This window comes from Microcaecilia unicolor, chromosome 1, assembly GCF_901765095.1.
Source record: "Microcaecilia unicolor chromosome 1, aMicUni1.1, whole genome shotgun sequence".
Lineage (NCBI taxonomy): Eukaryota > Metazoa > Chordata > Amphibia > Gymnophiona > Siphonopidae > Microcaecilia > Microcaecilia unicolor.
The window spans coordinates 79,488,891-79,514,424 of NC_044031.1; the positions used below are offsets into that span (position 1 = coordinate 79,488,891).

The following is a 25,534-nucleotide window of genomic DNA, read 5'->3' on the forward strand; positions in this document are numbered from 1 at the left end:
TTAACTGACTGAGGAGTCAGCACATCTTTAAAAGTCAAAAAATTAAGTAAAAAGCTCTTTTGAACTGAGCACATCTACAGATGAATAAAACTTTTGGGGGAGGTTTTTCAGCCAAAGGTGACTATGAGGCTTATTTTCGAAAGAGAAAGATGCCCATCTTTCGACACAAATCGGAAGATGGGCATCCTTCTCCCAGGGTTGGCCAAATCGGCATAATCGAAAGCCAATTTTGGGCGTCCCCAACTGCTTTCCGTCGCAGGGACGACCAAAGTTCAAGGGGGAATGTCAGAGGTGCAGCGAAGGCGGGACTTCGGTGTGCCTAACACATGGGCATCCTCGACCCATAATCGAAAAAAGAAGGGCGTCCCTGACTAGCACTTGGACGACTTTACCTGGTCCTTTTTTTGTTACGACCAAGCCACGAAAAGGTGCTGGAACTGACCAGATGACCACCGGAGAAATTCGGGGATGACCAACCTCCCCTTACTCCCCCAGTGGTCTCTAACCCCCTCCCACCCTCAAAAAAATTCTTTAAAAATATTTTTTGCCAGCCTCAAACGTCATACTCAGTTCCATTGCAGCAGTAGGCAGGTCCCTGGAGCAGTTTTAGTGGGTGCAGTGCACTTCAGACAGGCGGACCCAGGCCCACCCCCCCACCTGTTACACTTGTGGTGGTAAATGTGAGCCCTCCAAAACCCACCACAAACCCACTGTACCCACATCTAGGTGCCCCCTTCACCCATAAGGGCTATGGTAGTGGTGTACAGTTGTGGGTAGTGGGTTTTTTGGGGGGCTCAGCACACACGGTAAGGGAGCTATGCACCTGGGAGCAATTTCTGAAGTCCACTACAGTGCCCCCTAGGGTGCCCGGTTGGTGTCCTGGCATATGAGGGGGACCAGTGCACTACGAATGCTGGCTCCTCCCATGACCAAAGGGCTTGGATTTGGTCTTTTCTGAGATGGGCGTCCTTGGTTTCCATTATCGCCGAAAATCAGAAATGACTAAGTCTAAGGACAATCATCTCTAAGGTTGACCTAAATTTCCAGATTTGGGCGTCCCCGACCATATTATCGAAACCAAAGGTGGACGTCCATCTTGTTTCGATAATAGGGGTTTCCCCGCCCCTTCACGGGGACATCCTGTGAGGAGGTCCTCAGAAAAACCTAAGCGTCCCTTTCAATTATGCCCCTTCATATGAACTCCCAGAAATGTTTGGTTTGTAGCCATTAAGGAGTCAGTTGAGGCTTTTCCTCCCATTTTTTATGAAAAATATAGAAATAAAAAATTTAAAAAAGTATAAAAATTGAAAAAATTATATGAATTTAATGATTGTTGTATACTCATTTGGAGGTGATTAGTGTTTGGTTGGTTAAAACATTTTATCCATTAAGCCCTGTTTTCTTTGAAATTATTAACATGGCTGGCACTGTATGTGCAAAGGTATATTGAGTTTCCAAAATTGATGCGCTTTGTTACAGAATATGGCCCTCTGCACCTAAATATACATGCCAGGATTTATGCCACATTTTCATTGGTGTAAATGGATGTGCAGAGTTTTAGACGCTAGGATATCAACTAAACGTATTCTATATACCGTGCCTAAATCTTAGAAGACTTTTCTTCCAGGAACTTGTTCAGTCTACCGCAGTTCACTTACTTCATTGATCAACTCCTTTTGACTATGTTACGCCATCACTTCAATCAAAACATTGGCTACCCTTTTCTGTCTGAATTCAATTCAAGCTGTGCATCTTAGTTTTTAAATCCCGTCTTCAATCAGCTCCTGATTATATAACATGTCTTTTCATACTGTACACACCCTCCTGACAACTTTCCTGTTCTGTAACAGGTTCACTTTGGCTACCCCTCACTCTCTCATATGTCTTGATATCACTCGCTCTACTGCTATTAGCTATGCTGGACCCTGGCTTTGGAGTTCACTTCCTGTACAACTCCATTTGGAAATCTCCTACACTCAGTTTAAAGCAGCCCTATAAACATACCTCTTCATTTCTACATACTCTTCCAGTTATGTGTTTTTGAAGTGTACCTTTTCTTAAGGCAGTTTTATTTATTGTAAACCGCACAGAAACCACCCTGGCACTTTGCATAACATTGACATTCGCACATCAGTCAGTCCATTTATCACAAAACTCCTTATATATTTAAATAACACAATAACACTTCCTTTGGAATAAAATTTGGCTGCAGCTTTATTCACCAAAATTCAATAAATAACTCAATTCCACTTAACCTCTTCTTAGTAACATATAAACCTTTTAGTACCAGGTTAACTTCCCCAGAGAGGTTTTCTAGTGCTAAGCCATTCGGTAACAAACTGGCTCTCACTTTCCCCCTCCTTACCCCTTCTATCCCTGTGACTTACGGTGCCGTCAAGCCACATCTTACTCGTGGCGGTTCCGCCCCCGAGTTCTTTTCCATTCCATATATTTCACCATATTCATTTAACCGCCTCTGATGCCTCTTTAACCCCTCCAACAGGCACCCCCTTAAAAGCTGCTACCAATCCCCCCCAAACTAATATCCGCCTTCACCCACCTCCCTCCAACTACCCCCAACCTCTTCCCAATAGCCCTACCTTACTAAACACAATGGGCGGGCTGGGAAGGATCATTAATACTTACCCCTATCCACCCTCACCCTCTCCTACCCACCTACCTAATACTTTTCAAAGCGCCAAATCTCGCTATCCTATCCTATCCTTTTTACCCTTCCACCAATCCTCATCCCTTTCCTTTAAGCAATCCCTCTCTGTTGCTACCCTGCCTATCCTCAGCCTGCACCTGCCCATAACCCTTCCCCCTCCCATCCTTCCTTACCACCCCCCTTCTTTTTTACTTGACTGACTTTCACCTCAGTCAATGTTATTACCCCCACAGCCTAAACTGTGAGGGTTTCCATATATCATCAAGCTATTGTAACTAACTAACTAACTAAATAAATGTTTTCTGCACGGATTTTTTAAGAGCCATGGAGGAGATTCTATATATGGCGCCTAAAAAATCAGCGCTGATGGAGTCTACATATGGCACCCAGTGGCGTACCAAGGGGGGGGGGGGTGGTGGGGGTGGTCCGCCCTGGGTGCACGTCGCTGGGGAGGTGCTGCGCGCCGGTCAGCATCGTTCGTTTCCATGCTCCCTCTGCCCCGGAACAGGAAGTAACCTGTTCTGGGGCAGAGGGAGCATGGAAATGAACGACGCTGACCGGCGTGCGGCACCCCCCCCAGCGGCGTGCACCCGGGGGTAGAGGGGGTTCTTTCGCCGGGGTGGGGGGTGTCCTTTCACCAGGGGGGGGGGTCACGCTGCACAAGGGGGGCATTGCACCCGGGGGGGCACATCGGCGATCCACCCCGGGTGTCAGCGCCCCTAGGAACGCCACTGATGGCACCTAAAAATCGACACCAATAGATTTAGGCGCCAATTATAGAATATACTTAGTTGATATTTCAGCACCAATATCTGCGCACATCCATTTATGCCAACGAAGACCTGGTGTAAATCTCAGCATGTAGATTTAGGCGCACTATTATTACTAGGCACCTAAATTTTGGAACACCCATGAACTGCCCATTTCCCCACCCATAACCATGCCCCTTTTTGCCTCTGCACATTAGAAGTTTGGCGCACATCGTTACAGACTATGCTTAGCGAGTTGTACGCCTAAATTCTAATCAGTGCCAATTAGTGCACAGTATTGCTTGTTAAGTGCTGTTATCAGTGCTCATTAGCTTGTTATGTCAATTAAGTTGCATGTGGTGTTATAGAATCTGCGCCGATTTCGGTGCCTAAATCTAAGCGCACTATATAGAATCTGGAGGCGTATGTAGAATCTGGCCCCAAGTGTGGTTAACACAACAAAAATAGCCGAACACAGGACATACTGAAGCATTGTACATTTGTTTAGCATGTGTGCGCATTAACCATGTGGTAATTATTTTTTTTTCAGTGGGCATGTTAGGGGTGGGGTGTAGAGTGCGCATTCCTGCGCTAACCAGTTAATGCATCTACATTATTTAATTAAATAATGTATTTGTTACATTTGTATCCCACATTTTCCCACCTATTTGTAGGCTCAATGTGGCTTACATAGTACCGGAGAGGCCTTTGCAGGCTCCGGTGTGAACAAATATAGGGTGGTGTTGTGGTAAGATCAAGTTCATGTGGCACAGCCACATTAGGGAATTGGAGAACAGGAGAGTTGTGTTATGTCCATTATGTGCTTTAGTTTGGTTGTGTTGCAGAGACTAGGCATTTAAGTTGGATCGGTAGAGTATGCCTTTTTAAACAGGTTGGTTTTTAGTGCTTTCCGGAAGTTTAGGTGGTCGTATGTCGTTTTCAAGGGCTTTTGGTAATGTGTTCCACAGTTGTGTGCTTATGTAGAAAATTGGTTAGCACACAGTTAATACTAAATAGGTGGCAGTAAGTGCTCCCATGATAATTTGTTAAAATGGCCAAGTGCTAATGACAAAATTAGCGTATGACCATTAATGAAAATAATAGGAAAAAAGGTGCTTTTTTGCCACAGTAAAAATGGTCTTAGCGCACGTGAAAGAGCCCCATAAGTTTGCACTAAGGCCAAATTTTACTGCAGCTTAATAAAAGGACCCCTTTGTGACAGACTTCAAACATTTCTCATGAAGTTTGTGTTGAATGTCTTGTTATGTTATGTTGTGTTACAGAGGACTTATCACCTGCCAACTCACTCAGTATGAGATTCAAGGCATTCTGTGATGATTCATCAATGGTTCCTTTTCATGATTCCTAAGAAAATACTGATCCAAAGCATTGCGAAGAGTATACCTTACAATAGCACGCAACATTTTAAGCACAAAAATGGCTAATTCTAAGTAAATTAGGATAATTTGCATGCTTTTTGAGAGACTTTTTCATTCTTTCATTGACAGCTCTCCATGAAGATGATCTCACAGCTTAATTATCTCCAACCCCCTTGATGATATTTTACAGTGAATTTTAGATTTCTTTGAGAACTTGGAAGTAATGTATCACCACTTGATTTCAAAGCAATTATGAAACCTGTCATAACATCTAAAAATTGCTTCTACCTAGATGTATCGTTAAGTTACAGTAGAACGGCAATACGTAAAGAGCTCAACTCATTCAAATTCAGGACCAGGAACATTTTCTGTTGGAGAGATATTTGTCAGCTGCATCAAATGTAAATATTCACGTCCCATTAAAACAAAACCCTTGTGCTTACTAGTCCTGAATATCTCGTATAAAAATGAAATAAATATTTAGATCAGTGCCTTGTTGAAATTGCACCATGCATTATCGGCTTCATTATAACATGCATGGTCTTGACTCTTTTTGGATATGCAGATTTTTTGATATCACCCAAATCTGTAACTGCAAAAATAACATTATGAGAATGCTGCAACTATGATGGTATTAAAAAAAAGATGCTGAAAGATGTTTAAATATGAGTATTATCTTCCACAAAACTCTGCATTTAGAACTAGAGTCTATATATGGCACCAGAAGAATCGGAGCCGAAAATATTTCTGCCTAGGTGTATTCTGTAGACCATGCCTCAATCTAGAATACGCCTAGCAGGTTTATAGAATACACCTAAGGGCTGTGCCTGCGCCTAACTCTAGGTGAATCCATTTACACCAAGTAAAACTTGGTGTAAATACCGGTGACTTTGTTAGGCAAGGAGCAGATGTATTCTATAACCTTGCACATAGATTTTCAGAATGTCCATGGCCTGCCCATACCATGCCCCATTTTTGGCAGGGCGCATTAGAATTTCCACACTCCACTTTATAGAATATGCTTAGCACGTTGTGCGCGTGTTCTAATTAGTGTCAATAATTGCTTGTTAAGTGGCAATTATCAGCACTGATTGGCTTGTTAAGTAAGTAAATTACACATGCAAATCCAGGATATCACTGGCTTTGTGCACGCAGTTTCGGTCACACTATATAAAATCCGGAGGTTAACACCTGATATACTAGTTGGCTTTAAATCCAGTGGTTTAAGACACGTGGAAGGGCATAGTCAAAAGGGATGCCCAAGTTTTGCTGAGGACGTCCTCGCAAAACTTCCAGGTGGAGGAGACAAGATGTTTTGCGAGGACGTTTTGATAATATGGTTGGGGATGCCCAAATCCTGAAATTTAGGTTGTCCTTAGAGATGGTCGTCCCTATACTTGGTTGTTTCAGATTTTCGGCAATAAACAACCAAATGCAAGCCCTTTGGCCATGGGAGGAGCCAGCAATCATAGTGCACTTGTCCCCCTGACATGCCAGGACAACACCCGGGCACCCTAGGGGGCACTGGAGTGGACTTCAGAAATTGCTCCCAGGTGCAGACCTCCCTTACCTTAGGTGCTGAACCCCCCAAAACCCACTCCCCACAACTGTACACCACTACCATAGCCCAAAGGGGTGAAGGGGGGCACCTACATATGGGTACAGTGGGTGTCGGGTGGGTTTTAAAGAGCTCACATTTACCACCACAAGTGTAACAGGTGGGGGGGATGGGCCTGGATCCGCCTGCCTGAAGTGCACTGCACCCACTAAAACTAATCCAGGGACTTGCATACTGCTGTCAGGGAGCTGGGTATGACATTTGAGGCTGGCATAGAGGTTGGCAAAAAATATTTTAAAAGTTTTTTTTTGAGGGTGGAAAGGGGTTAGTGACCACTGGGGGAGTAAGGGGAGGTCATCCCCGATTCTCTCCGGTGGTCATCTGGTCAGTTCGGGCAAGAAATAAAGGACCAAGTAAAGTCGGTCAAGTGCTCATCAGGGATGCCATTCTTTTTCCATTGTCGGCCGAGGATGCCCATGTGTTAAGCACTCCCCGGTCCCGCCATCGCTATGCTTCCGACATGCCCCTGGGAACTTTGGTCGTCCCCGCGACGGAAAGCAGTTGAGGACGCCCAAAATTGGCTTTCGATTATGCCAATTTGGGCGACTCTGGGAGAAGGACATCCGTCTCCCGATTTGTGTCGAAAGATGGGCGCCCTTCTCTTTCGAAAATAAGCCTGTCCCACCATCGCTATGCTTCCGACATGCCCCTGGGAACTTTGGTCGTCCCCGCGACGGAAAGCAGTTGAGGATGCCCAAAATCGGCTTTCGATTATGCCAATTTGGGCGATTCTGGGAGAAGGACATCCATCTCCCTATTTATGTCGAAAGATGGGCGCCCTTCTCTTTCGAAAATAAGCCTGTTAGTGTCTATCCCTATTTGAATGTAGGCTCTGGGGCAAGGGCCACCTTTGGTGGCCCTTGTCACCCAAAATAAAAATGCTGCAGACTATTGTTCTTCACATCCTGTAGAGTCACCACACAAACAAAAGCCCATCTGATTTAAACAAGGTGTCTAGCAATGAAAGGAATGTGTGTGCTATTCCTGAGGTGATGGTAACAATTTGAATATTTTTACTTTGTAGTTAAGAAGACAGGTTGCCTTCTCTGGCCAGTCCAGGGACCTCTTCTGCATCCTGCCTCCTGATGAAACTTATTGTTTCCTTGTAGGCAGGACACAACAGAGACAGCCTGTATTAATCAGTGCCCGCTACAGCCCCTGAGCAACAACACAGACACCGCTGTGTAGCTGACACCAGCTGGCGCCTATTTTATAAAAGTCTGCTCCCCCTGAGATGAAAACCTGGCTATGCCTCTGATGTTTAGATCAGCAAGTCTCTCCTCTTACGGTTTGCAACGCAAATCCCATACCATTTTCGCATCTTTTCTTTGCACCGCTTCCAGACTTTTTGTAACACAGCCACAGAAATTTATCTTTCCTGTTAAAAAGTCTGTAGTTCTCCTTCTGCAGCTACTGCAAAGCATTCTGTACACCCAAGCTCAGGCGCCAACATTTCAAAATGAATGGGGCTGCCAAACTCAATGCAAATTGCCCTTCCCTGGACACCCTGAAGGAGCTGCCTCAATGCTGGGGACACTCAGCACCCAGTGACACCCATAGAGCTAGCTCCTATGCACCCAAAGAAAGCAAGAGGTTGCCAAACCTTTTATTCTGAAAGGGAATTGTGAAATGTTTGATGAGATCCATGAAGCTCAGCACACGTTTTTATGTACTCCCATCATAATTTTACAAAATGAAATATAGGCGAAACCTTGGGACCTTCCCCTCCACCCCACCAAATACCTCTTACTCTAAATGATTACCATTATTGGCAGCTCATTCAATTTATCCAGCACTATCAATCACTGGTTTTAGTTACAAAATGCACACAATGAATACTATGAATTCAGGGATGAGGCTGGAAGCTAAAATATCCAAATGGGTTAATATAATTGCCTACAAACTTCAACACAGCTGTATTTGGTCTCTAATGTGTCAAAGTCTGGCTTTGGCCTACTCAATATACCTGAATACAGTTCCCATGCCACCCTTTCCCCCTCAAAACAGAGATGCTTGATAAAAAGAAACATACACAAATGGGCCATGGTCAGATCGATCAAAGAACTTCTGATTGTAATCTTAGGAGGGAAGTTATCAACGTGGGCCTACTATCTTTGGTTTCTTATGCAATGAAACTCTACGCTAAATAACCCAACTTGTGGTAAAATAACCCAACTTAATCTCCAGAATGATTTGGCTCCTGCCCTGTTGCTCCCTGCACCTTCGGAGCACAGCATAATACAATTTTGGGTCTGTGCCACTGCCACTCCAAGGCCTAGTCTTTCGCTTATGGCTGGTTAAAGATGCAGCATGCTGCAAAAAATGCAGTGTGTTGTCAGAGGCTACATGCTTCATTAATCCAGTCTGCATTAGAAAGGCAGTGGGAAGGGAAAAAAAGAACTTTGGGAATAATAGTTCCTGCTAAGCCACTTCCCAGAATTGTTTGAAAAGTTTCTATCAGCCTTTTGTGGGACTCGGCTATTGCACGCTGTCTGGGTAGCTGTAGAACGGATGCTTTCAAGCTACAGTGCACTCTCTCTATAAAGCTGCTCTTAGGCATGAAATATTTTGCATACTGAAGTGAGGTGCTTTGTTGTGGAGAGGGTGCTTCAAACTGGATTTAATTGGCTGCTAAGATACAGCTAATGAATATCAGATCTGGCCTAATAAAAGACAGCTTCTGCAGTGAGCCTTACAGCAATAATGTACAGGAAACACCTGATATTTAACAGGAGTGCCCGTTTCACTCAGTGCAGTGCTACTCGACCTTTTGCCATTCTGTGAACCACATTGGAAGAAAAGAGAATCTCAAAGAACCGCATTCAAACACTACCTTTCTTTGGCTTTACAATTGTAATGGTAAGTTTTGGGGGGGGGGGGGGGGGAGGGATTTATGTAAAAGCACCATGCAGAGGGCCCTGCAGGTTCCTCTGGGACTCCTGAGGTGGAGGGTACAGGGGGGGGGGGGGGGGGGGGGGAGGAAAGCAAAGATCTCCAACCAGTGCTCTGTTTAGCCAGTGTGTGGTCTGTCAGTTTATTTTTGACTAACCTCTGTTATCCCACTTAGCTTCAGAACTCTACATACGGTGCAAATGTTTTGTTAGTGGCCAATAATAATACTGACAAAAACTGATAAAGCATATTTCATAGCGTTAAGATAGTAGTTCTCCATGTAAATAAGAAGAGCCTGTAAATACAGTATAGCTAAGAGTAGCTTTTGCTTTGTGACAGTACTAACAGGGGGAATACACATCTATTTCCCCTACTTGCCAAATCAAAGTACAAAAAAACAACAATTAAAAAAAGTCACTCCATAATAACATCATACTTCCAGAAAAAATACTTTCATGATTATTAGTATTATAATTTACTTTGGTATTTAATAGATCTATATTAGAGAATATTCTACATGTAACTAATAGACTAAAAAGCCCTTTGGTTGCTTTCTTTGATTTTGGGAATTTCATGCCTCATGTATAACAAAGCAGGGAGTGCAATTTAAAGTCTTCAGAACCTCTCTCATATATATGTTGCCATTGTACCGTGAGGTGCAGTGCTAAATTATTTGTTGAGCAGACTGAGTTTTTCACAAATGCAACTATTATAAAAGGCACTTTCCATTCTTATCACTGGCTGCTATTTACAGCTCCGGGCTCTGCAGTTCATGGGGGAACAATTAAAATGCTTCTAGTCCAACAAAATTGTCCTTTAGCCACTTACTTCGCCCATGCCAGTCTTCAGCACTTTCACCCCAGTAGTTTTTCCAAGCATGTCTTTGTTGGCAGCTGTGAAGAACAATCAAAGAAACACAGATTTTAGGAGAAAGCAAGACGTGATGCGAGCTTGTGAAACTAGATTCAAATAGTATAAAAGAAAAGGTTACTAGTTCTCATCCATTTATCTTTATATGATTCATGATTATCCAAGTATATACCACAAATGTTAAACATAACACTCATTGGCCAAGAAAAAAACAATTAAGTTTAAAATAACCCAACAACAAACAAACAGTGCTGTAATTCATAAACCCTTTCACTTTATTCAATGATGATTTTCTGCCAGGTCATGCCATGTCACCAACCTGGAACCCTTTGTCACTAATCTGGAACCTTTTTAGTTTGCTTGAAGTAGAAGGTGGAGCCCCCTGCTGGTCCCAGCCATGCACAATTTTTTTTTAATTTGGAAAATCACCACTGACTTAATGGATGCTTAGAACTTAATATTAATACGTGATTAATGTTGTAAAATCTAGCATGCTGTTTTTTGATTATTTATTGTCAACGCCTTTCTGTTGCTAGCCATTGCTAAAAAATTAAACAGTGAATAGTAAAATCACACTAATACACAAAGCTAAGCCTCAGCCAGTCATGTAACTATTAAGCTAATGACACAGAGCAAAGCTTTATCATCAACGGTTACAGGGCTTTAGGACACTAGAGAAATCTGATGTAAACGTACCAAAATTGGTATGGCACTGAAAAGTGTCCTATAAAGTTTTACTTCAGGTACAAAAGTCATAAACCCCACCGATGCTTAAGTTATATTATATCAAGGAAAGCTAGTTCTTAGTGCATTTGGAACACATTTTTTTATTACTTCACAAAGTGCTAACAAAACATGTAACAGCAGACTAACTTCCCTGGGTGATACAGGCCAAAATACTGCAGCACATTTGGTAACTTAAGGAAAAAGAGAGGATCATATTACTCCTATTTTGAGAGATTTGCACTGGCTGCCCATTTCAGCCAGGATCACATTTAAATCTCTTTGCTTGGTCTTTAAGGCTTTCAGGTAAGCTAAACAAGAACAGCAATGCTCTTTGCGATCCTCTCAACCCAGTTTGTTTCAACCTCCATCTGGTGGCATTGTAAGGGGGTGGGGGGGGGGGGAAGGACTGCCCCACGCACCATCTTGGCAGGGGTATGGCAGGCGATCCAGGTCCCCCCAAAATCGAGGCAATTGACTGGTGGGGGTCCCAAAGCCCCACCACTGGAAGCCCTCACGCCCACGTGCCGCATCATCCATTCCCCCCCATACACACAATGCTGTTTTATTGTACAACCGAGCATATGTGAGGAAGGCCCGTGTGGGGGAAGGTGGGCCTCCCTTGCACATGCTCAATTGTGCAAAAACCCCAGCATTATGATAGTGGGGGGGGGGGGGGGGGAGTGGACAGCAGGAGGGAGCAGAGGCAAACAGTGGAATAGTAAGGGGGCAGGGGTGCCGTCCTCCCTCACCATGCCCCTACCTCCATAATTGAAATTGGCTAGACTGACCTCAACATGGTCTAGAGTCTTTAGTTGTGTTGGACCATCTTTATGGAACCTTGTACCCATCACTCTTACTAATTTATCCAGTTATTTCAGATTCCATAACATTTTTAAATCATGGATTTTTGAAATTGCCTTTAAAGATCTTTGATTTTTGTAATATTTTGATGATTTGAACCAGGAAGTGTTTTATCATATTTTAAAGTTTTATGCAGATATGCTATTGATTGTTTTTTAGATCGTAAGATGTATTGCATGTCTAAACTGTATTCTCATTCTGTGGTAAACTGCATTAATACTAATTATCAAAAGCGGTATATGAAATCAATAAATCAAATCAAATCAAACATGCTTCGCAGTGCTAGACATAAGATCTACATGTGGGAGCATTGTAAAATCATACTTTTAGAAGTATACAAAAGTTCAGATGGGGATATGGAAAAGGTAAACACTTTTCACTGCACATTAAAATATTCTATCACAACTGATTCATATTTAAACAAACCTGGTGTCCAACAATTTTATTAGCGTGTCTAGCACTTGTGGAAAAATTTGCATTCTGTCTAATTTTGTTAATAAGAAAGAACTCTAGAGCATGCATTATTTATTCATTTCAACTTCCTATCAGTCTAGAAGGACAATGTGTGCCATCAAGTTTTACAAATAAGGAAATATTTTTAATATTTCTATTCAGAAAAATCTGCATCTGAAGTCCTATGCTAAAAAAAAATAAAAACAATGAACCATGCATAAAGACCCTTTTGTCTCTATGTGAAGCAAAATTAAATTCACTAGATGAAGGATATGTAAATTACCTAAAGAAGCGGAACCCTATAATGTTCTCAAAATTCTGCAGTAGACTATTTAATTAGTATTTTAATTTATCAGAATTATTCTTTGCACTTGACAATTTATTTAGTATTCCATGTAATTAGGCATGCAGCTACAGTGGAATAAATTTGCCTGCACTCTTTACACCCATTATTTTAACCTGAAAGAGTCTGTGGAAATCTCTTCTGTGAACCAAATTACAATGGGACAACTAAATGGCTTTGCTTTATTAGAGAGCATGATGGAAGATCTGCTGGCTGTTTAAGGCTTAAGGTTTAAGTTGTCACTACAGCTAGGCCTCGCACCAGTGAAGCCTGATTTGCCTTCTGTGCAGGGTTTCAGTTTGTCAGGAATTTGAACCATTTGTCAAGACTTGAAATAGAATATAACTGCTATACCTTTGTAAAAGTTTGGTTTTATGATTTTTAGCTCTAGATTACAGTTTCTTACCACTGAATTAATCTAACACAAAACAGTCCAGTGTATCAATAGGATAGGTAATGTAAAATAATGTAATTTAATATCAACTTTTATATAACATCATCTCTCAGTTCAAGGCAGATTATAATAATATTGAAATACAATTTTTAAAAACCTAGATTAATAACACATGCAAAAATGTACCTGTTGGCTAGCAATCTCACTAACCGCCAAAAAAAAAAGAAAACTCCAAAACAAACTTAGAACACATTCAATGACAGTAAAAGATGGGGACCATAAACCAAGGACTGCTTAAGGTTCTCTTTCATCATTTAAATAGTTACAGAAAAGATGTCAGAATGCCAGGCAGTTGTTCCCTCAATCCACAACTTACATCAGATAAAGCATTTCAGTCTATAGTGGTCAGATATGAAAATAATTAATCCAGTGTCCTCTTAGAATGAAAATGTGTTATCATTGGGTAAGCTAATGTGAATCATTCACTACAGTATAAGTTTCTATGAAGAATCCATAATTCTACCAGATTTAATATATACTCCAGAGCTTAACCATCTAACATCTGAAGCCTACACCTTCAAAAAGATATAAACTGGATGGAGTCAATCCAGAAGGTGGTTACAAAATTGGTCAGTGGTTTCCATCACAGAGCATATGGGGACAGACTTTTAGACCTCAATATGTATACTTTGGAAGAAAGGCAGGAGAGTGGGGATATGACAGAGATATTTAAATATCTCCATGGTATCAATTGAAAGAAAACCCTGAAATGAGAGGGCATTGGAAAGTTAAAAGGTTGTAGACTCAGGAGAAATCTAAGGTAATACTTTTTTATACAGAAAGGGTGGTAGCTACATGGAATGGCCTTCTGGTGAAGGTGGTGGAGACAAAAACTGTGTTTGAATTCAAGAAAGCATTGGACAAGCATGTGGGATCTCTTAGGGAGAGGAGGAGATAGTAGATGCTGTGGTTGGGCAGACTGGATGGGTTATTTGGCCTTTATCTGCCATGAAACTCACATCAGCTAGACCTGGAAGCCAGTGGAGCTTACCCAGCAAAGGCATTACTGGACCACTTGGACAATCCTTTAATATTATCTTAAATCTGAATTTTGAAAACACTGGAGCCTGATTCTTTCTTTTTTTTTTTTTTATTACATTTGTACCCCGCGCTTTCCCACTCATGGCAGGCTCAATGCGGCTTACATGGAGCAATGGAGGGTTAAGTGACTTGCCCAGAGTCACAAGGAGCTGCCTGTGGCGGGAATCGAACTTGGCTGGTAAGCCTAAATAAAGGATGCTGAAATAATCTAAGGGCCCTGTTTACTAAGCCGTGCTGTAGGCGTGAAAATGTTTTAGCGTGAGCTAAAAATTAGCCAACCACCACCACCACCACCACTGTTTACAGGGCCTTAGTAAAGAGATCTGTCTCTGTCTTCTTCTTGGCTAAGACTGGAGCAAAAGCCAGGACTCTCCAAATGAAAGTGAGCTCCTGGGCCAATCAGACCCCAGAACAAGAAAAATTCAAAAATATACTGCTTCTTGCTTCCTGTGCTAAAACCAGGGGCGTAGCTACGGGTGGGCCTGGCTGGGCCCAGGCCCACCCAATTTCAGCCCAGGCCCGCCCAGCGCCAGCCCCAGCTCCCATTGCCGGCCACTGCTGCTTTTCCTGTTGAGCAGCAGGGCCGGCGCTACAAAAAGAAGAAGCGCTAATGGCGCTAAGGACGAAAAATGTTAAAAAAAAAAAAAGCACGGCACCGGCAGGCACTGTCTTGGCAGGCTTGAGGCATTGGCTGCTGGCTCGCAGGCTCCTCCCATCTCTTACGTTACTGCCCCTGCGTCGCTCCAGGGGCAGTGACGTAGGAGACGGGAGGAGCCTGCGAGCCAGCAGCCAATGCCTCAAGGCTGCCAAGACAGTGCCTGCTGGTGCCGCGCTTTTTTTTAACATTTTTCGTCCTTAGCGCCGTTAGCGCTTCTTCTTTTTAAAGCGCCGGCCCTGCTGCTCAACAGGAAGAGCAGCAGTGGCCGGCAATGGGAGCTGGGGCTGGGGCTGGCATGCAGGGCGGGCCTCATCGAGGAAAAGAGGGAAAACATGGAAGGATGGGGAGAAAGAGGGAAAACAGATGGAAGGATGGGGAGAAAAGATAGAAAACAGATGGAAGGATGGCAGAGAAAGGGAAAACAGATGGAAGGATGGCAGAGAATGAGGGAAAACATGGAAGGATGGGGAGAAAGAGGGAAAACATGGAAGGATGGGGAGAAAGAGGGAAAACAGATGGAAGGATGGGGAGAAAAGATAGAAAACAGATGGAAGGATGGCAGAGAAAGAGGGAAAACAGATGGAAGGATGGGGAGAGAAAGAGGGAAAACGGATGGATGGGGAGAGAGACTCTGGATGGAAGGATGGGGAGAGAAAGGGGAGAGACTGGAAGGATGTGGAGAGAGAAGGGACACTGAACAGAAAAGGGTAGAGTGATACAGAGACACTGGTTAGAAAGAGGGAGAGAGAGACATTAGATGGTAGGATCAGGAGAGAGGGTAGATGGATGGAAGGATGGGGAGAGAAAGAGGGAAGACGCTGGATGGAAGGGTAGGGAGAAAGAGGTGACACTGGACGGAAGGATGCAGAAAGAAAGAGGGGAGACTACTGGAAGGATGGGGAGAGAGAGGGGAGACTGGAAGGATGGGGAGAGAAAGAAGAGAGCTGCTGGATGGAAAAGGAGAGTAGTGAAAGATTGGAGAATAAGAGGAAGGGGCATGGGGAGAACAAGGGTGAGAAAAAGATGAAAAGCCATAAGTAGATGAAGGAAATTAAAGAATGGATAGTAAGAATGAATTAAATCAGAACAGAGAGAGAGAGAGAGGCAGAAAAATATTGAAGAAAGCAAAGAAAAAGGAGAGAAAAATGAGAAATTGCCAGGAAACCGTGGCAGAAGAGTTAAGCGAAAACGAAGGAAAGCAGAATCTAGAGACTGGGAGCGACACAATGAGAAAAAGTAAATGGCCATACAAGAAAGGTAAAGAAAATTATTTTATTTTAAATTTAGGATAAAGTAATATGGTACCTGTGTTAATGAAGTTTCAGAGACCAATACTTCCTTCCTTAGGTCAGGAGAGGATACCATAACAGCATTATACTGACCTGAGGCAGGAGGTTTTGGCCTCTGAAAGCTCACTGAAAAGGGTGTTAGGCTATTAAATAAATTTTCTGAAATCTGATGCACTGAAAAGCAGCACTTTACCCTGTGTGACAAATGCATCTGATTAGAGTGACTAAATTTTGCTGGGGGAGGGGGGTAGAGAGAAAATTTTGTGCCCACCCACTTTGGGTTCAGGCCCATCCAAAATTGGCAGTCTGGCTACGCCACTGGCTAAAACTAAAGAACATTAACTTCTCTGTAACAACTTTACAGCAAAGAAACACCAGCTACTGGCCAAATAGGAGAAATACACCTCAGGACATAATGCAGGAAAATATCCAATACATTTTGCTCGCTTAAAACACACTGTTTCTTCACAGGCAAGCATTAGAAAAAAAAGGTTAGAAAAGCAGACAATTGGCAAAATCCTGGTTAGAATTATCAACAACTAGTAAAAAAGGCCCGTTTCTGACACAAATGAAACGGGCGCTAGCAAGGTTTTCCTCGGAGTGTGTATGTTTGGGAGAGTGTATGTGAGAGTGACTGTTTGAGAGTCAGAGTGAAAGTGTGAGTGTGTGTGTGTGAGAGAGAGTGAGTCTGGGTGTGAGTGTGTTTGTGAGAGAGTGTGTGTGTGTGAGAATGTGAGTGTGTGTGCAAGTGTGTATGTTAGACACAGTGTGAGAGAGAGTGTGTGTGTGTGGGCGAGAGAGAGAGTGTGTGTGAGACACAGATTCTCTGTGAGAGTGAGTGTATGAGACCAAACGAGTGTGTGAGTGACTGTGTGGCACATAGAGTGTGAATGTGATACAGTGTGAGACAGAGTGTGTGAGAGTGAGAGTCAGAAAGACATTGTATATGAGAGAGTGTGAGCCCTGCCCTCCCAATCCATGTCCATCTGTCACCTGTCCCCTCCATTCATCCCTATCCAGCAATTCCCCTCTCTCCCTGAGCCCTGCCCTGCAATCCATATCCATATCCATCCATCCCCTCCATTCATCCCTATCCAGCAATTCCCCTCTCTCCCTGAGCCCTGCCCTGCAATCCATATCCATCCATGCCCATCTGTCCCCTCCATTCATCCCTATCCAGCAATTCCCCTCTCTCCCTGAGCCCTGCCCTCCCAATCCATGGCCAACCATGCTCCTCTGTCCCCTGCCCCCTCCATTCATCCCTTTCCAGCAATTCCCCTCTCTCCCTGAGCCCTGCCCTCCCAATCCATGCCCATTCATTCTCCTCTGTCCCCTGCCGCCTCCATTCATCCTTTTCCAGCAAGTCCCCTCTCTCCCTTCCATGACCCCCCCTCGCATCCATGCTCCTCTCTCTCCCATATCCCAGCCTGGCCCGCCCTCTTCTCCCCCCCCCCTTCGCATCCATGCTCCCCCCCTTCGCATCCATGCTGTCATTTCTCCCCTGCCCTCCCGCTCCCATTGTTCAACTTTATTGCCCATTCTCTTCTCTCTCCCCTATTTCTATTTTTTTTTTCTTCTTCTTTTTAAATTTACCTCCGTGGCGGTTCCGGCAGCGCAGTGTCAGGGAAGGAGGCGGCGCTCCCGACGTCTCCAGCCTTTCCTTCGCTGTGTTCCGCCTTCTTCTGACGTCAAGGTGACGTCAGAAGAAGGCGGAACACAGTGAAGGGAAGGCTGGAGACGTCGGGAGTGCCGCCTCCTTCCCTGACGCTGTGCTGCCGGATTTGTTTGTTTTTGTTTCCGCCCTCGACGTCATGACGTTTGACGCGAGGGCGGGGCAGAGACGGCTGGGTGGCTTCACACCACGAACGCCACGAACCCTACAGCCAGAGCCAGGGAGTGACGTCAGATGGCTTCAGAACGTTGTCCTCATTAGAACGTTCACGGTGCGTTTTATTATATTAGATTATACAGAATTCTTTTTCTCAGAACTGTAAACAGGACATTTCCTCTGATCTTCCATCAATGTTTGCAACTTCCAACTCAGTAATAAAAAAGCCTCTAAACTATACAGATGCTTACATGATTCCTTTACGAACCCTTGCACTAGCCTGCAAAATCATTGGGAATCTACCCTGAATTTCCAACCTGGAGAAATAGACTGGACAGTTTTCTGGTCAAAATCTATTTGTCCCACCTTATCTGCTGGCATTTCATTTTTCACAGAGCCTACTGGACGTCTTCTAAATTAGTGAAAATAACACGGTCAACATTTCCATCTCTATGCTGGTCATGTTCTAAACCTGGTGGTGATTTCTCTCATATGATTTTTAACTGCGCTCATGTTAATACATTTTGGACTCAAATATGGAAAAGAATTATTAAAATGTTCTCTATTTTGTCACCTTCAACCATGACCTTCAACTCTTCATCTCTAAACCTTTTACTGGCAGAACTATATCACAAACTTTTTAACACCATGTAGCTTTAGCAGTTCACCTGACAGTCCAGCATTGGAAGAATTCTTTACATCTAAATTTCCATGAATGGTGGAACCACCTTTGCACTATTAAATGATATGAAGAAAATGCTGCCTTCAAATCCCACCACCTTCCCAGCTTTAAAAAGACTTGGGCACTGTTTGAAGAATTTATTGCATCATTACCTTCTTAACTTCTTATTGACCTAAACACATTTCTTTATGACTAATTATATATCTGTAATACATTTGACATTGTTTATTATTCCTTTGTTTAACCATTGTATGAACCTGTTATATTTATTGTAAAAACTAATAAAAAGATAAGAAAAAAAAAAAGAAAAGCAGTCAATTGACAAAACATAAAGGAAGTGATATTGAAAAGGATCTATGCAGTTTACATTTTTAATTTAATGTAACAATACATTTGTATTCTGCTTGTCCAAAAAATAATTGACTCAAGGCGGATCTCACTGGCTTAACAGAACACAATTTCTCACAGCGATATCAGAATTTTCCCTATATCATCAAGAATATTACAAACATGTCAAAATAAAATCTTATTCCATGTAATATTTCTCAAATACAAAGGTTTTCATTTGCTTTCTAAATCTTATATAACTCATTTGCACACATAGTTGAAAGGGAAGCAAATTCCATAGCTCTGGGCCAATACCAATTATAAGTCTCTTAAACCAATCTATAAAATTTAGCAGACAGTATCGATACGCAGTATTCATCTTCTGATCTTAAACTTCTAGTTAGAACATATCAGTTCTCTATGTACTATGGAGCCATACTATACAGAATATTGAACATAAATAGAAACACCTTAAAATCTGTTCTCCTGATATTTATATCAAGTACCTGCATGGAAATCTTACATCACTTCCTTAAGATGCAGAACTTCCTGAAGTAACAATGAAAACTTCCCCCTTTTCCCTTGTATGACCTTAAAAATGTCAGAAAAAATATAAATCATAAATCCCCAATACAGGGAATAGCAGTGTTAAAAAAGCAAGTGTAAAATGATCTTGTTCAAACTTGGAGGATACCAGTAAGGTGGCTTTACTAAACTCCTCACTGGTTCCTAAAAATCCGATAGGGTCTAAAACATGACTTCCAAAACCGAATAAGAGGTGCCACATTTATTTTTTTGTTACATTTGTACCCCGCACTTTCCCACTCATGGCAGGCTCTATGCGGCAGGCAATGGAGGGTTAAGTGACTTGCCCAGAGTCACAAGGAGCTGCCTGTGCCGGGAATCAAACTCAGTTCCTTAGTTCCCCAGAACCAAAGTCCACCACCCTAACCACTAGGCCACTCCTCCACATTAACTGCTACCTAACTGCTAATGCAAATCTTAATGCAGGACCTGCAAAGGAAAATTCTGGGCTCACCCCCCAATAATTGTCACATTAGATTTGCAGCTAGCATGCCTTACTTTTCTGCATTAAGCAGTGGTAACTGCAAAATCTAACACACTTTAGTAAAAGGACCATATTTGCTGAAGAACACTGTCAATGAAATGCTTGGATGTTTCACTTGTATATACTGTCATCTTACACATTTGCTTATTTCCGATCTCGAAAAGGGCAACCTTCGAAAGCTAATCAAGAAATGTAATAAGTTATGTCCAATAAAAAAGGTATCATCTTATTTTCTTTTCCATGTTTTATTTTGTTTGATTTCTATTGAAAAGTGGACTAACATGGCTACCACACCTCTCCACTGAAGAACATTAAAATGGCAGAACATTCCATACCCCCCACCCCCACTCAATTGGATTTACTGTTTTCCAGTTAGCCATCGGAGAAGGAGGAAGATCTGGATGGTCAACTAATATTAGACAGTTTAGCCTGAGGCATCCCAAGTGGACCACACAGCCAGTGTGGGCTTTCAAGATAGCCACACTCATTGTGGATATTCCGGAAATCTGGCTTTCTCCTGTAGCTGGAAAACAGTAAATCCAATTGAGTGGAGGGAGGGGTATGGAATGTTCTGCTATTTTAAGGATCTTCAGCAAATATGGCCCCTTTACTAAAGTGTGTTAGATTTTGCAATTACCACTGCTTAATGCTGAAAAGTAAGGCATGCTAGCTGCAAATCTAACGTGACAATTTTTTTTTTTTTTTGGGGGGGGGGGGGGGATGAGCCCAGAATCTTCTTTTGCAGGTCCTGCGTCAAAATTTCCATTACCACTTAGGTAGCAGTTAGCGTGGAAACATCTGGCACCACTTATTTAGGAAGTGCTAAGTGGTCCCTTGCTAACAGAAGAAGAGATGGTAAGCACATGTTATGTGCCGTGTGCAATCTGCAAAATGCACATCTCCACCCATGCCCTGCCTAGTTATTACCCTCTAACACCAAATACCCTTAATGCTCGGTCAGTGTGGAGTGACTGTCAAAAATATAGCAGTTACTGTGCACTAAACCTTGCATTAAGGGCCAGATTCTATATATGTCACCTAACAAATTGGCGCCAAAAGAAAACATGTTTAGGTGTATTCTGTAAACCGTGCCTAAAGTTAGGCACAGTTTACGAAATATGCCTAAATACATCCATTCGACTATTATGCCAATGAAAACCTGGTGTAAATGCCCAGTCCTAACTTTAGGCAAAGAGCGGGTTATTCTATAACACTGCATGGAAATTTTTGGAATGCACATGACCCGCCCATGCTCCTCCGATAGCCCCGGTCCTTTTGGGATCCACACAGTAGAATGTACGTGAACTATATTATAGAATATACTTAGCGAGTAGTGCACGTAAAGTCTAATTATTGTCAATTAGTGCTGATAATTGCTTGTTACTATTCAATTGTCAGTGCTGATTGGCTCGTTATTAAATTAAGTTACATGCACAAATCAGCTACACGTGTTGATTTGCGCATTTAACTCAAGGTGCCATATATAGAAATAGTTAAGTGCCTAACCCATTTTAGTGAAAGGGCCCCATAGTGTGAAAATTTCTCTTGGAGGTAACGCAGGAAATTTAGACTGCGAGATTTAGGGGTCCTTTTACTAAGCCGCATAAGCGTCTATGTGCGCCCAACATGCACCAAAATGGAGTTACCGCCCAACTACCTCGTGGCTCTTGCGGTAATTTCATTTTTGGCGCTCGTCTGATACACTTGTCTGAAAAATATTTTTTATTTTCAGATGTGTGTAACGGACGTGCACCCAGTGGCATTTGACGTGTGTAGGTCATTACCACCCAGATTCTTTACCTCTAGGTCAATGGCTGGCAGTAAGGTCTCAGACCCAAAATGGACGCGCAGCAATTTTTATCTTGCCGCATGTCCATTTTCGGCAAAAAAGGAGGCCTTTTTCACAGGCGCGTTGAAAAATGGATTGGCGTGCACCCAAAACCCGCGCCTATACTACCGCAAGCCATTTTTTCAGTGCGCCTTTGTAAAAGGACCCCGCAGTGATCCAATTTTCCACTTTTGCTGTGCTAAACATCTGCCCTGCATTAGGGCCAAGTTAATATTTTGCAATTCCTTCATGTTGGCCTCAAAAACCACCCAACTCCCTCAGTACTCAGTTGTAATTGCTCTATTCATTCAAATCCTTAATTTCAGTTTTTGAAGCAAACATTCTCATTTCCAAATAGTTCCTGTTAATGAATTTATGTAATGCAGCCAGCACAGTTCAAATTGTATTGGGCATAATGATTTCAGGTCTTGCCATGAACTCCTTTTACTCAGCTCTTCTAGCCATGCATTGTAATCACAGGCCTGCAAACCATGTGATTGGATTAAAATGGTCAGCATTCAAAGAAACGCCCTGTAGATGAATTCTGAGCCTATACATGAAATAGAAACAATTGCATTCAACATTATTTGTTACAGACATCCAGGACCATGGGTACTAAATTATTCAAAGAAAAATTAAAGCATACATGGGGGACAGACATAAAGGAATTTTAGTTTACAGAAGAGAATACCTGTGACCCAAATGGACTTAGGACAGCAGCAGCGCCTATTTTTCAGGCGGTCCATCAAACCTACGTTGTGCGCACCTATGCCTCTCTGCTCCGCCTGGCATCACCACCTGGCTATGCTTCTGCCCATGCCAGCATAATAGGCAGACAGAAATGGGCAAACTGGATACTGTGCATCAAAAGGTCCTCTTCCTCTTCTGTTTTTTTAAATTTAATTTTGATCTTTTTTTTTTCCCTGCTGCTTTGGCCTTCTGGCTATTTTATGGCCTCTCCTTGGTAGTCCTCATTCAGAGGCCATTCACCAGAGATCCTTCCAGAGACCTGCAGTCATGGGGCCTAAATTCAGCCACTAAGTACTGGCATTGTAGAATTGGAAAAGGTACAGCGAAGGGCGACGAAAATGATAGTGGGGATGGGACGACTTTCCTATGAAGAGAGGCTGGGAAGGCTAGGGCTTTTTAGCTTGGAGAAGAGACGGCTGAGGGGAGATATGATAGAAGTGTATAAAATAATGAGTGGAATGGATCGGGTGGCTGTGAAGCGACTGTTCACGCTATCCAAAAATACTAGGACTAGAGGGCATGAGTTGAAGCTACAGTGTGGTAAATTTAAAACGAATCGGAGAAAATTTTTCTTCACCCAACGTGTAATTAGACTCTGGAATTCGTTGCCGGAGAACGTGGTACGGGCGGTTAGCTTGACGGAGTTTAAAAAGGGGTTAGATAGATTCCTAAAGGACAAGTCCATAGACCGCTATTAAATGGACTTGAAAAAATTCCGCATTTTTAGGTATAACTTGTCTGGAATGTTTTTACGTTTGGGGAGCGTGCCAGGTGCCCTTGACCTGGATTGGCCACTGTCGGTGACAGGATGCTGGGCTAGATGGACCTTTGGTCTTTCCCAGTATGGCACTACTTATGTACTTATGACTAGATTTCCCTCCCTTCCAGGGGCTGTGACCCCACCTAACCTGAGAATACAGTTCAGATCCCCTTTATGGTAATATGCAGTCCTAAGTTACCATACCCGCTGGGCTTGTAAAAGACGAGAACACTCATGCAGATTTTAACTGAAAAATTGTCACAAACTTCCAAATTCATTATACATCTACTGGATTCTCTTTTCTATTGAAAGAAATACAGACACAATTTGAATTCGACCATTATAGTACAGTAGGTATTCATTTACTACACTTTATGGTGTCTAAAATGAATGTGATATTCCATTTAGAGGGAACTTACTGTTCCAAAATCAGTAGAAAAGTGTAAGTATATCCCAGTGTGGTCTATGTTCATAAACAGTAGATTTCATACCAGCACTGACAAAACACAGAAGGGGCTGCATTTACATATCCTTGAGGACATAGGGCCAGATTCTATATATGGCGCCTATAAAATCTGTACAGGAGCATACAGTAAAGATTTATGCCTAAGCGTATTCTATAAGCAGCGCCTAGATTTAGGCACAATATATAGAATACGCTTAGGTGGAAATCGTAGCGCCTAAAGCAACATGTGTCCATTTAGGCCAATGAAAATGTGGCCTAACTCCCTGCATGTAGATTTACGTGCACTGGGCCATATTCTATAACTGTGTGTGGAAATTTTGGGATGCCCACGAAATGCCCAATTCCTCACCCATAGCCATGCCCCTTTTGAACTGCACGCGTTAGAATTTAGGCACAGTTCATTACAGAATACGCTTAGCGAGTTGTGCACGTAAATTCTAATTATTGCCAATTAGTGCTCATTAATGCTTGTTAAGTGCTGCCGCGCACCAGAAAATAATTACCACAAGGCCACACGGTAGCCAGGCGGTAACTCAAAATTGGTGCGTGTTGGGCGCATGTAGGACCCCTACATGGCTTAGTAAAAGGGCCCCTCAGTCATTCACACCCCACTCATATTTACACTCTCATCACTAACATACACATATATCTCTGAATTCTATAATTGGTACTTTAAATTGCATGTGCAAATTTGGGTATCTACCCAATTTGTGCGTGCAATTTAATTGAATAACAAGCCATTTAGCACTGATAATTGCGTGATTTTGATAAATTATTGGCACTAATTGACATTAATTAAAATTTGCACACACATTTCTTAGTCTTAGGATTCCATGCGTTAAATTTTATGTGCAGCCTCAAAAAGGGGATGTGGTCATGGGCTGATCAGGGGCGTTCCCACAATTTATGTGCGCTGTTACAGAATAAGGGGGATTAGTGCCTAATTTAGGCATGAGGATTTAAATCAAGGTTTACTTGGTGCAAATAAATCAAAATTTAGGCGCCAATCCCAGTGCTAAGCATATTCTATAAACGATGCCTAACTTTCAGCGCCTCTTGAAGAATAATGCTTAGCGCATTTTTTTCACCACTGATTTTTCAACGCTATCTATAGGATTTGTTCCATACAGTATACACATATGCACCCATTTGCAAAAAAATAATTCTGAGCAAGGAAAATGCATCTGTGTGTACTTCAGATCATATATTTTGTTCGACTGGAAGTTTTTCTTTTTCTTCTATTGATTTGGAACCAGTGCTGAGATTCTGGCACCATAAGCCTTCATTCACAGCCTCCTGGGGAGTTTTTGTCTGTTTTTAATAGACCTTCCCTCCCACTGTTCCTAGTCTGGTCATGGCAGAAGCAGTCCTGAGGCCAGAAGTCATATAATAGGTATTTTTCTCGGACCATGCCTTATGCACTCTAATGAGGCCATTCTATAACTAGATAAGTAATATTAGATGCCCAGTGTGTGCGTATGATCTAGAATAATAGCACTAACATGAGTCAGAGGCACCAATAATTGGCAATTACTTGCATTGGTGCTAGGCTCTGTTCTATAAAGTAATGGCAAAATCACTAAGGCGTCCGTTTACTAAGGTGCGATGAAAATGGCCTGCGCTGTTGTAGGCATGTGTATTGGACGTGCGCAGCTCCATTTTTCAGTGCCTGTAAAAAAGGCCTTTTTTGGCCAAAAATAGATGTGCAGCAAAATAAAAATTGGCATGCATCCATTTTGGGCCTGAGATCTTACCACCACCCATTGACTTAGCGGTAAGGTCTCACGCGTTAACCGGGCGGTAATCGTCAACACGTGTAAACT

At 42.6% G+C, this 25,534-nt stretch overlaps 1 protein-coding gene across 1 annotated transcript in view; it reads right to left on the bottom strand.

Annotated features, from left to right (window-relative positions):
- Positions 1–25,534, bottom strand: part of PTPRN2 (protein tyrosine phosphatase receptor type N2) — a 1,688,755-nt gene that overhangs the window by 663,004 nt on the left and 1,000,217 nt on the right. The window contains 1 exon segment of the mRNA XM_030198706.1: positions 10,135–10,199. Within this exon segment, the coding sequence (XP_030054566.1) occupies positions 10,135–10,199 (65 nt within the window).